Genomic DNA, 13799 nt, shown 5'->3' on the forward strand with positions numbered 1-13799 from the left:
TAGGTGGGGATTAGAGACAACTTGCTTAAAGGTTACTCTAACTGTGGTCACAGATCAATACCATTAGCAAAAGCATCACCTGGGAGCCTGCTAGAAACAAATTCTTGGGCCCCACCCCAAACTAACTGAATGACAAGCAGAGGGAGGGCGGAGAGACAACAATGTGTGTTTTGACTAGCTCCTCAGGTGATTTTTTGCTTTGGGCCGTAATAGATCATGTAACTGATCTCTAAAAGTTCCTCTGGTGTAGGACCTGTGACTGTGGCTCTATGAAAATCTAAGGGAAGCAACTCACAACCAACAGAGGAAAACTGCTATGTCAGGTCCTAAAGAGATATTTAACCATTTAACCTAAAAATGATATTTAAACATTCTAGCAAAACTTGATGAAATTACAGAGTAATTAACCTTTAAACCTATAAATTATATAGCATTTCTCATCGGAAGGCTAAGCACATGGCTCCACCGCATTATTTGGACCCACTTTAGAGGTGCTAGTGGGCTCTGAAGAGACAGGTTGCAGCTTCAGGAGAAAGCACTCCCGATTCTGGTCTTGCCATTTTCCTTGGAAGGCTGCTGTGTGCCCTTGAATGTGTCTACTGATGTCTTGAGTCAAGAGGCAGGCAGCAATGGAAGGCGAGTCCAGTGATAGGGATAAGGATGTAAAAAACCAAAATTCGGCCTTAAACCAGGATCCTCCCCTTCTTATTACTTAAGACCAGTTAGGAAACCGGTACTCAAGGTGGGGGTGAGGGGTGGGGGGAGGAGTGGGAGTGGAAGAGTAACACAACAATCAGATGGCACTTACAGCACTACCATCCTCGGTACCTACAGTAGCAAGGAAAGGTGGAGACAAAGACGATGGGCTCTTTTCATCCCTAAAAAGCCGCACAGCTTTACCTGAGGTAGTACAGAATAGCGGAAACAACCAGAAAGACCTAGAATCAATGCAGAGTCTGTCAACTGCTACCTGTGTGACTATAAGCAAGTTACTTAATCTCTATGAGTAACTCTCTCTGAGTCTTTAATCTCTACTCTGCAAAACAGAGATAATAAATAGCTACTTCACAGAGATGGTGCAAAATTAAATGGCACCATACACATAAAATACATAGTGTCTTGTACATTTAAATACTAACCACACGGCTGCCCAAGCTTCAAACTTAAAAGCCATGGGTTAGTGAAAATAACATAAACCTAAACAAACAAATTCAGGACCATTATTAACTTTGACAGAAATAAAAAATAAATTTTTTTTTTTTAATTTAAAGAAAAAAGTTGCCTGATTCCACATGTGCCTTATGAGATACATGACCTTAATGCCCTGTGTACATCTCTGGGTTCCAGCTAGCCAACAGAATTTAACCTAATAATTCCTTCCTATTTTGTCAGCACTTTGTACTTTTTTTTTTCTCTTATTAATACAGTATTCATTTGTCTTCCCTCTGTCAAACACTGAGGCAATCACTCTCCCCAGGCTGCCTGGGGAGGTACAGGAAAAGGAACATACAGGGCAGACGAGACACAAGAGAAACAACTATGGGAGGTGGAGACGGCTCCTTCACATGGCGAAGAGGATGAGAAAGGCCAACATCAGGCAAAAGAGCCCCATGGCTTCCGAGAGTGCAGAAGCCCAGAATGGCGCAGAAGAAGAGCTGTTGCTTCAGAGAAGGGTTCCTGGCATAACCAATGATGAGGCTACCAAACACAGTCCCAATTCCAGCCCCAGAGCCAGCCACCCCTACTGTGGCAGCCCCAGCTCCAAAGAACTTGGTTTCCGTGTCAATGTTCCTTGAAATGGCACTGGTTTGGAAGGTGTGGCTAGGAATAAGTGAGGTGGTCAGGGGACTCGCAGCTGCCAAGCTGCTGTGGCTCTCATCTATCAGTGTCTCCTGTTGTTTCAGCATCACTGTAGACAGCGATCAGCTCAGTAGTGGAGAGGTTCTCTTGATCAAGGAGGAGGTGGAGACGAACTTGGCACAAGCGTACGTTTTCAGATGAGAGGCCACGGCAAGAGAGCTGGTCCCAGTGCAGAGAAGACAAAGAGGGGAGCACTTTGTAGTTTTAGAAAGATATTTTATATATTTCATCTAGGAGTTTTTTTGGTTGTTTTTGGCTGCAGGGTAAAACTACCCATATTACAGCCAAATTGGAAATAGAAGTAATAGCTAACTTTATACTCTAACCTTGAACTTTATTATTCATTAATTAAAATTAAGTACAATGCTGATTTATCAGCATTAAGACAATAAAATATTATGGTTTTTTTTAAATTTTTATTTATTTTTTATTTATTTCTGGCTGTTGGGTCTTCGTTGCTGTGCTCGGGCTTTCTCTAGTTGCAGCGAGTGGGGGTTACTCTTCGTTGCAGTGCGTGGGCTTCTCACTGTGGTGGCTTCTCTTGTTGCGGAGCACGGGCTCTAGGCGCACGGGCTTCAGTAGTTGTAGCACGCGAGCTCAGTAGCTGTGGCTCGCAGGCTCTAGAACGCAGGCTCAGTAGCTGTGGCGCACGGGCCCAGCTGCTCCGCAGCACGTGGGATCCTCCCGGACCAGGGCTCGAACAAGCATCCCCTGCACTGGCAGGCGGACTGTTAACCACTGCGCCACCAGAGAAGCCCATGGGTTTTTGTTTGTTTGTTTGTTTGTTTTTTTAAAAAAGGAAGCCACAGGCAACTTTGTCCAGAAAGGCTTTCCGGAGGAAGAACGTTTTAACTGCACAGGACAGCGAAGGCAACTAATACAATCAGCCCAAAGGGAAGGCGCCACGTTCCTAAAGGAACGAAAGGAGCGAAGGAGCAGCACCACTTCCTTCCTCTCTTAGACCAAACATTGTGAAGGGGTCCAGCAGTTAAAAGATTCACTTGAGGCAAATTGTAAATGTAGGTCCAATGAGAATGCACCAAATGTGCACATATTTGGGGTCAGAAATAATGGAATCTGGTTGGCAGAAGAGGTCATTTTGGAGCCACGACACTTAGAAGATGAACAAGGGAAGGGATGTGAGGAGGAAAGACAATGAACTCCGAGCTGGGTGTCCAAGCAAGCCTGGAGACAGGGGCACAGAATGTGAGAATCAAAAGGCTAAGGGCAACAATCTGCTCCAAAATTTTACTAAGAGTATTGTCAAAGGGCCTCAGTACCACTGAAGGTCTTTAATTAGATACCGCCACAAACTATCCCCCATCAGTATCCAGCGCAGCCAGGGAATTGACAGTTCAGCCAACGACAGGCATAAAGGCCAGAGAGTAATATGAATTAGAGAATACGGGGAGGAGCTTTCCATACCAACAAAAAAGTCATGCTCTTACCTCAGAACATTTTCCTTTGTAGCCATTCAACCTCCGTTCCATCCTTCGCAACCACTGGATCAAATGTTCTTTGCTGAGACTGTCTAAATTCCCTAGTGAATCTTCGGTCTCACTCTCCATATCAGAGGGTGGATCAAAGGTGGCAGCAGAAGAGTCCAGGTCAAGTCGATTCAGGGACTCTCTAGAAGACGTTCGTACCAAAGACTCTTTAGAGGAAGATCGGAACAGAGATTCCTTCATTGGACTCCGAAACAAAGACTCAACGGAAGGCACCCGGAGTTGGAGCTTCTGTGCAAGAGACTGCATGTCACCTGACTGCAACCGAAACGCATCAGAACATGTGGGTTAAAATACATATTTAGACTTCTATAATTCCCTAATCACCAGCAATAATCCATAGAAAGCTAACACATTTAATTTATATTCCTGACATTTTACACAATACACTGTTTTCTGAAAAACAAGAGACACCTGTTTATTTGTGAAAAGGCGCTGGACCTAGAGTCAGAGGACTGGGGTGTAGGTCCCAGGTCTGTCACCGAGCAGTGGAATGACCTTCACTAAGTCACTTCCCTTCAGCTTGCACATCTGTAAAAAGAAGGAAGCCATACTTTCCCAGCCAACCTCACAGGTGTGCTGTGAGATCTGTCTACTAAACTGTAAGACCCTTGGAGGCAGTGGTCATCTATACCACCAGTATACACCCAGTGCCTAAAATGTGGGTATGTACTGCGAAGTGTGAAGTGTGTGGCTGCATCTGGAGTCTGCATGAAGGCCTGCGCAGATTCCTCATCACTCTTCTCGGGCAGAGGGTAATGTTTAGTGAACCCATTTTGCTCAATAACAGAATGCCAGGCAGAGCTGACTAGGGATATCCAACTCTGCTCTACTTACCACTGTCTACCGGCAATAAAAATAAGCATTAAAAAATCACGGAGGACCATTAAAAAGTCCGAGCTAGAGTCCCTCTACACGGATCAGTAAGTCTGATGTTAGAAAGAGTGATAAGCAAGGGCTGTTCTCTTAATTAGAATATTAATATTAATAATGATGCACTATTTTGAACAATAGCAATGGAAAATAATTCAATAACCTGCGTTATTGTAAGTTGCATTTTTTTGTTCACGTGACAGCAGTCAGTACTGCAGGTGTTTCCTAGAAACTCATTCTCATTAGTGCAACAGGGTCACTGCAAGATCTCAAAGATGCCAGGAATGAAATGCTCAGGGGAGACTGAGGTCATATATAGGCAAAGATTACAGGAAAACAAAAAGATTCTCTTTAATATACAAGAAAAAACAAAAATTCAGACCAGGAATACTTTACTCATAGATTTTAGAGATTTAATAATAGTATTTGGCAAGGTGGGAGTAAGAGGGCCCCACCCCCTGCATATGCACAGATATATCACAGGACGTTCATAACAGTAAAAAGTGGTAACAACCCAAACGTTCACCACTAGAGGATACGTTATATAAACCACAATGTATGTAACCAGGTTCAAGACATACTATTAATGGGAAAACTCAGGTTATAAAATTACACATACACTGTGAACTCATTTTGATTTAACGTAGTTACATATACTTTTGAATTTGTATGCATGTTTACACAAACACCCTTAGAATCAGGTTGTTAAAGGACAAACACCAAAAGTTAACCGTGAGTGGGTCTGGGTGGTAAGATTTTAGGTGATTTTTATTTTCATTTTTCTATTTTCCTATTATTATTTTTTTTCATAATGTGCAAGTTTTACCTTTATACTGGGGTGGGGTAGAGAAAGTCTTAAGGGAGAGGAGGGACCCTCATGCTCAAAAACTTGAAGAACCACTTTACCGCTATTCCATTACCATCCACTTCTGACCCATGCAAAAAGTGCTCTTCAGCTCTTACAGACAATCTCCTTGCAAATTGCCTTAGGACAAACAAGTGAGGTAAGTTTGAATAACACTAGAAACAGTTGTTATTTTAGGGTGAGCCAGGAGGTAATGAACAATTTCAAAGACATGTATTTGCAGAAGCTCATAAACTGAGTAACTGTCACATCTACTCTGCTTGGGAGTTGGTTTCTTTTTTTGCCGTATGCGGGCCTCTCACTCTTGTGGCCTCTCCCGTTGCGGAGCACAGGCTCTGGACGCGCAGGCCCAGCGGCCATGGCTCACAGGCCCAGCCGCTCCGCGGCATGTGGGATCTTCCTGGACCGGGACACGAACCCGTGTCCCCTTCATCGGCAGGTGGACTCTCAACCACTGCGCCACCAGGGAAGCCCTGCTTGGGAGTCTGAGTGTTGTGATTCAGCCTGTGGGCTGCTGAGTAAGGCTGCCTAAGTTTAAATCCCAGCTCCACCACGATGTTCATGACACCGACCAAGTTACTTAACCTCGCTAGTCTTGTTTCCCCCTCTCTAAGATGGGGGTGATAAAAATAATAATGATGGTAATAATAATACCACCCACCTCATATGGATGCCACAAGGACTGAATGAGTTAATATGTACATGCAAATTGCTTACAATGCAGCAAATACTCAATAAACATTAACAATTATCATTATTATTAAAGAAAGAAGACTAAAACAAAACAAAAGACAAACTTACAAATAAGAATGTTATACGCAAGCTTATGTGGCAGACTCTTCTGGTTATAAGATGCAGTAGCTAAGAGCACAGGCTCTGCAGCCAGGCTTCTTGGGCTCAAGTCTCCGGCAATATGACCTTGGGCAAGTTACACAGCCCCTCTGTGCCTCTGTTTCTTCATAAGTTAATTGGGGAAAACAACAGCACTCATCTTGTAAGGCACTTGTGAGGAGTACTACATTAATACATGTGAAGCACTTAGCATCATGACTGGCTTGAGCTAAACAATAAATACTATCTATCACCTGATATCCAATCCTCCCTTCTTCCTTTCCACCAGATGCCAGTTTCGTGCAGGGTGACAATACAGCCAGGTTAAAACATTCACCTTCTCAAATACAAATAAAAACCATAATGACATACTACTACATATCCACCAGGATAGCTAAAATTAAAACTATGGAAAATTCCAAGTATTGGTGAGGATGTGGAACACTCCATTTCAGAAAACTACCAGTATTTACTAAAAGTAAACACACACATACTCTCCAGAACAGCAATTTCACTACTAAGTATATACACAATAGAAATGTATAGGGCTTCCCTGGTGGCGCAGTAGTTGAGAGTCTGCCTGCCGATGCGGGGGACACGGGTTCGTGCCCTGGTCCAGGAAGATCCCACACGCCGCAGAGCGGCTGGGCCCGTAAGCCATGACTGCTGGGCCTGCGTGTCTGGAGCCTGTGCTCCGCAGCGGGAGAGGCCACGACAGTGAGAGGCAAAAAAAAAAAAAAAAAAAGTACAGCAAAAAAAAAAAAAAAGAAATGTATAAATATGTTCAACAAAAGATATACGCTACAAAGTTTATAGCAGCACTGTTTCAAATAGCGCCAAACCTGAAACCACTGCTGATGCCTATCAATAACAGATGGGATAAGTCAACTGTCATCTGCTCACTATCAGAATACTAGACAGTGATGAGAATTAAAGATTTACAGCCACAAGCAAGAATACAGATGAATCTCACTAACACTAACAGAGTTATTAAGCAAAAGAAGCCAGACACAAAAGAATAACCACTATTGATTTCATTTACATAAAGTCAGAAACAGGCAAAATTAATCTATAGAGTTAGAAGTCAGGACAATGGTTACCCCTGGTAGGGGGAGGTGAGAGCAGAAGGGAGCACAAGGGCTTCTGGGGTGCTGGTAATTTCTGTTTCTTGATTTTGGGTGCTGGTTACAAAGTTGTGTTTGGTTTGTGAAAATTCAGTAAATTGTATAAGGAATACATGATACTTTTCTGTATACGTTATTACATTGTGATATATTATTACATTTCAATTAAAGGATTTTTTAAAATTAGCTTTTCCCAGACTCTGTTTCAGCCTGGAGTGGGCCCTGTGCCTAAGTTCAGCCAATAATGTACACTATAAGTGGGAATCTAAAGGATGGAACCTTCGGGAGTTCCCTGGCGGTCCAGGGGTTAGGACTCCGTGCTTTTCAGTGCTGGGGCCCGGGTTCAATCCCTGGTCGGGGAACTAAGATCCCAAGAGCTGCGTGGTGTGGCCAAAAAAAAAAAAAAGGGATGGAACCTTCTAAGAGAGATATTATTTTCCTGATAAAAAGGAATATGCCTTTTGTCCTGTCAACAATGGAGATGCAATTCCTGGAGGCCAAACTTGTAACTGTGAGGGTGAAAGGCAGTGGGGAGGATGAGAAGGTAAAGGGCGGGGGGGACAAGAAGCCAAACGGAGAAGGGTCTTTAATGACTGTCTGTCTCTAGCCCTTCTGCTATGTGAAAAACTAAACTCCCATTGGCTCCAACTATTGTCAGGTTTCTGGTACCAAAGACACTCACTGACTTATAACTTATTTTTTAAAAAGCCGATGGGGGTTAGAGAAGGAGAAATGTATAAATGAAGATAAATGAACACAGAGTTACTTTTAGCTCCTTTCTGTCTCCCCAACTTTACCTTGTTTGCATTCCTCCTTTTTATTTCCCCGACAGTGCTGCTGTTCAGACTTTTAGCCTCTACCAGCTGGATATCTGTAGCAGCCTTCTGTTCTCTTGCCTCAAATCTCTTACCTACCAATCTGCCCCTGCCATATGGTCACCAGGATTGTCTTTTTAAAACATAATTCAGATCATTTCATTCCAATTCCTAAACTGAACTCCCGCGAAATATAAAGTTCAAAATCCTTAGCTTATACTCAAGGTTCTCACTTCCCAAGACCCATTTCTCTGTAAAACCACTCCTTCATGAAACAAAAACTTGAGTTCCAACAGGTAACTTCCTGTTCCCTGAACAAATGCATCCTTGTGTGCCTCTGTACTATCACCCAAACTTTCCCTGCGCGTGGAAACTCAGACATCCTTCAAAAGTGAGCTCAAGTTTCTGCTCTTCCAGGAAACCTCAGATCTCACCCATCAGAAACAACCCTTCTTAATGGCCTAAGCACTTTACCAAGACCACTACTGGAGCACATACTGCATTCTGACTCACCATTAGTTACTTACTTGCTGATATAACAACTGACTGAATTGTTTATGCCTTAGAACAACTACAGAGACAATACAGCACAGTGGTTAAGACTCAGACTCTGACCAAAACTCCATGATTTGAATCCCAGGTTTACCATTTACTAGATTTAGGACCTCTTTGTTTCAATTTCCTCATCTATAAATCAACACTACTCTAGTAGGTTGCTATGAGGATTAAATGGGTAAAATCATTTAAAATAGTGCCTCATATGCAGGAAGCACTAAATACATTTTCTTATCATTATATCTGCCACACACACCCTCACCCCAGACTTTATGCTCTTTTAGAACAGAATTCATATTCTCTATCTCTGTAGTCTTGCCTCAGTGCTTTCCACAAAGTAGGTAGTTATTACACATTTGTTCAGGTGAACCTTAACTGGCAATATGATAATGATGATCTAATGGGAGATCTTTAAATACTCAATGCTTGATCAAAACGATATGTATCACTTTATATATATAGCATATCTTATTCTAGACATCATCAAAAAGCATTAATACATAATCAGTAACACTCAAGAAGAAAAAAATGAAAACATACATCCATAAGATTTCTATAATAACATTCATGATAGTTTTATTGGTAATAGCAGAAAACTGGAAACAGCCCAGGTGTCCATCGATAGGTAAATAACTGCAGAATATTCATTCAAACGAATCCTACACAGCAATAGAACGGAACAAACTACTGATAACCACAACATGGATGAAATTTCAAAAACATAGTGCTGAGTGAAAGAAGTCTTCCACAAAAGAGCACATACTTATAAGGTCACTTATATAAAGTTCTAAAATAAGCAAAACTAATGTGTTGTATGGTGGAAAAAAATTACAACACGTTGTCTCTGAGAGGGAGGACCATAAGGGAACTTTCTGGTGTGTTGATAATCTTCTATAACCTGTGCCTGGGTTTGGCACATTTGTCAAATGTATGTGTCGATGTACAAATCAGTCAATGTACATTTGAGGTTTGTATATTTCGTTTTATATAAAATTCACTTCAAAATAGAAATTACAAACACTGAACTCTAGATAATGATATACATACTAAAACATTAGTACTGTGGCCTGCGACTTACTCTGAAAGGCAACAGAAAAATAAAATGGATTGAGGGATGAATAGAGGAATGAATATATGGACAGATTTGTGATTAAAAAAAAAAAAGTACAGGACGTCCCTGGTGGTCCCTGGTGGTTAAGACTCTGCGCTTCCACTGCGGGGGGCATGGGTTCAATCCCTGGTCAGGGAAGTTCCACGTGCCGTGCAGTGCAGCCAAAAAAAGAAAAAGAATAAAGAAAAGAAAAGAAAAGTAAAATATCAATGATAGAATCTAGGTGGTAGGTATACACATGTTCACTTTATAAAGTTCTTTCAACTTTTCTGTATGAATGAAATTTTTCATAACTGTTGAAAATAAAATTAAAAGCAGTATTCAAAAAATGGCAACAGAAATTTCAAATTTTAATTATACTACTATAATTTCTCTTTTTTAAAAAACTCATAGGGAGTTCCCTGGTGGTCCAGTGGTAAAGAATCCGCCTCCCAATGCAGGAGATGCAGGTTCGATCCCTGGTCAGGGAAGTAAAATCCCACATGCCGCAGGGCAACTAAGCTCGCGTGCCACAACTACTGAGCTCGTGTGCCTCAAGGAGACAGTCCATGTGCTGCAAACTACAGAGCCCACGAGCTCTGGAGCCCATGTGCCACAACTAGAGAGAGAAAAAACCCACACACCCCAACGAGAGAAGTCTGCGTGCCACAACTAAGACCCGAAGCAGCCAAAAATTAAAATAAATAAATACATTTTTAAAAATTGACAGAGGTTGACTTGCTTTAAAAAAAAAATCATAAATGATTTTCAAAACCAGACTTTTTCCTACAGTTAAAAAAAAAATAATAGCATATGAGAATGGTCATTTAAATCCCTATGATTTGCTCTATTCAATTTAACAAAATTCTGTTGTTACTTTTTATTGTTTTTACCGAAGTATAGTTGACTTACAATGTTATGTTCATTTCAGGCATAAAACATAGTAATTCGATATTTTTATAGATTACAAACCAAAGTTATTACAATATTACTGACTATATTCCCTGTGCTGTACATTACATCCCTGTAACTTATTTATTTTATAGCTGGAAGTTTGTACCTCTCAATCCCCTTCACCTATATCGCCATCCTCCCCACCCTCCTCAGCTCCGGCAACCACTAGTTTATTCTCATTTTGTTTTAACAGCATATAAACTTAAATGAGGCAATACATAGCAAAAAATTATAGTGGGGTAGACTGATGTTTTTGTCTATCTATGATAATCCCACTATCAATAACTAGCCACTGGTCTTTGGGCAAATAATTTAAAGTTTCATGCCTGATAGCTCATCTATACAATAAGAGGGTAATACTAGATCCTAGATTCATCCTAAACTGCTAAAACACTAAAATTATGATCCAATAAAACTATTTCACAGCTTCTCAGATAAGGATGAATGCTCACATACCTGTTTTGCAAAATATATTTTTCTCTATTACATGGTGGCATACACTAATTATTTTCAAATATCTGAGTTTTATAAATCTGTTTGAGGTAAAATGTCAACTACCTGCATTCCTTTGGAAATGAATGAAGAATCATTTTGATTAGCTGAATTTTATGTACTGCATTAAACAATTTAAGATATTTAACAGAAAATTTTCTGAGATAGGTATACTGCACTTTTCTGCCTTCTTAAATAAGGACAGTGAGTAACCCTTTTTAATGACATCCCCACCACAATCATTACATTGTGTGCCAAAATCTATTGGTTTACAGAGGATGCTCTACCCAGTAGTAAGGGGGTCATGGGCAGCTACACTTTATAAACTCTTGGGCTTGCTTTTCACCATCTCTTCTACCTTGGTGTCAACTCTGATTTCCTGCTGCCCAACCACAGTAAACATTCTACCCACTTTGGGGATACCCACTGTTCCTAATTTGCTAACAATAACCAACAACCAACTTGTCAGAAATTTGTATAAAAGTAAACAGTCTCTGAGTGAAGGTGTCTCCTTGTTATGAGAATTAAATGAGATCATATACATAAAATGCTTAACAATGCCTGACACACAGTAAACTCAATAAACACAATTAACTTCCTAAATATCACCCATGTTCATTCTTCACCTTAATTAAACTTAAATCTCTCCTGAATTTGATCATAAAGCTGGTTATCTAATTAATTCTAATCAATATTCCTTCAAGATCACTGGATCTGTCCAGTACCATTTAAATTGGTGCCTCCCAATATTTTACCCCTACCTCAAGGCACTAATAGAAAATGATTTATTTGTAGAGGACTTAGGGGATGCTGCTCAAGGCCCAGGGACATGGACTATGCCCAGAACCTGACCCGCCTCCCTGAAAAGAATGAGACTCTCAGCTCACAGGTAACCTGTTCATGGAGTCTGGAAAGCTAGACAATACTTTAGAATGTTTAACCTACATGATTTAGTTCAGAAATTGCCTATGTTCCTGCTCCAGGTTCACAGAATCAGAAATGTTATTGCTCTACACAGAGACTGTTGAGAACAGCCAGGTTAATGATAATAATAATCACTAAAGCCAAAGAAAATAAATGTTCATCTCAGACACTGCTATCATTAAGGTTTTTTTAAATGAATTTCTTTCTTTTTTGGAAGGAGTCAACAGAATGTTACATGAGCCCCACTCTCCAAATAACTTTTTAAAATCAAAGATAAACTAAATTCTCTAGTAGTGAGATATTCTGCATTAGAACAAACTTTAAAAGAAATCCCATTTTCTTCACATCTCCCTTCCAGAATAGGTAACTCAACATGTCTTTCAATATGACTTACTCCATAATCTTTTACTATAAAATCAGTCTTTTTTTCCGAAGTTTTCTCTTCAGTGCCATTAGTTTTTTAAATGAGTAATAATGGAATCTTACATGACTGATATATATATACATGTATTGCTTTCATTTTAAACTTTTTCCAAGAAACCATCAACAAACCTGGATTTACCATAGATATTGTATCAATGTTCAGACATCACTGTTTTAATGTACAGTCAAATGCTAATAATACTGATTGACTGACATCCTAAAATGACTTGCTCTTTCTTTTAAATAACATTAATAACGGACCTGAGGAGTTGTGGGTTCACTTCCATTAACACTGTCAGTAGATTTCATGGCTTGGATAGATGCAGTCTAAGAAAAAGAAAGAAACAATGTAAAGAAAGGATCAGAAAACTAAAATTTTAAAACTGTTAAGAACAAAGAAAGGCCAAGTACCAAAACCTATTAGATACATTTATCTGTTAAACAAAATTAGTAATTGTTCACTTATTAGAATTTTTCATGCAAGGCAAAACTAGTATGGTAAGTATTTTAGAAAATTCATTTTGCTATAATATCTGTAACTAAATAGCAAAGATTAGTATGCAGCCAAATTTATTTCAAGCTAATCACATACCTCTCCCCATTACTATCTCCCCAGCTTTTTCCCTCAATATGAAGTTAACATCAGGGATTCAATTAGCAAAACTCATTCAAGTAGAAAACTATCCAGAAAAAGTAACGTCAATTGTTCCTTACAGTAAAATAATATTTAAAGTTATTTGGGCTAAGCTCTGAAAAATATCTTGGTAACAAGAAATGGAAATGCCTCATTCATTTGAAGCCAGCAGTCTAAATGAAACTGTTATGACAATTTTCAGAAAAACTTATAATTAAAAATAATTTCTTCCACATATGAAAGCTTTTTGTTTTCTTTTGTTGGTATGACAAATGCTCCAAGTTACACAACATTCTACTGACTATATCATGCCGGCGTGAGTTCCATAATGGATGATATTCTTCGAGATTCAAAATTCTACATTGCATTCATAATACGCTAAGTGTCTAACTAAAATTAAAGCTATAGAAGCAGCTCATGATAAAATAACTTCCATGTTTTAAACAAAAGCATTCAACCATATACTAGCCACTATGTTTCAGTAACTTGAAAGTACATTTCCCCTACAACTCTAGGGCTAACCAAGAAAGGGTCAAATATACGACTCTTCTTATTCTTAAATACAAGTGGAGAAGGCACTCAGCTTTGCAAAAGTGTTCTCAAATTTTTGAACTCTCATTAGGTATTTGATACTAAGAAATAATTTTAGGTGTGATAAATGTATTGTGGTTATATATTTTTAGTCTTTATCTTTTAGAAATATATACCAAAATATTTAGATAAGATATCTGAAATTTGCTTCAAATAATCCCACAGGAATGGGCAGAGGGTATCTGCACGTGTGGGGAGGGTGGGAGTGGTGTGGTTAGGGAGGTATGGGGGGATGGTAATAAGATGGCCATGACTTATTAATT

General features: G+C 39.7%; 1 protein-coding gene and 1 pseudogene across 6 annotated transcripts in view; both read right to left on the minus strand.

Moving 5' to 3' along the window:
• Window positions 1-13799, minus strand: part of GOLGA4 (golgin A4) — a 116453-nt gene that overhangs the window by 73412 nt on the left and 29242 nt on the right. For 4 of the 5 annotated variants that reach the window (XM_081245803.1, XM_081245802.1, XM_081245801.1 and 1 more), the window contains 2 exons: window positions 12573-12638; window positions 3309-3623 (listed from right to left, as the gene is read on the minus strand). In XM_081245803.1, the coding sequence (XP_081101929.1) occupies window positions 3309-3623; window positions 12573-12638 (381 nt within the window). The remainder of the gene's footprint in view (window positions 1-3308; window positions 3624-12572; window positions 12639-13799) is intronic. The other variant, XM_081245804.1, reaches the window with a different exon arrangement.
• Window positions 156-2420, minus strand: LOC308623435 (ATP synthase F(0) complex subunit C2, mitochondrial-like; annotated as a pseudogene). The gene has a single exon. The product of its transcript is annotated as an ATP synthase F(0) complex subunit C2, mitochondrial-like (transcript).

This window comes from Mesoplodon bidens (genome assembly GCF_964165515.1).
Source record: "Mesoplodon bidens genome assembly, chromosome: 10".
Classification (NCBI taxonomy): domain Eukaryota; kingdom Metazoa; phylum Chordata; class Mammalia; order Artiodactyla; family Ziphiidae; genus Mesoplodon; species Mesoplodon bidens.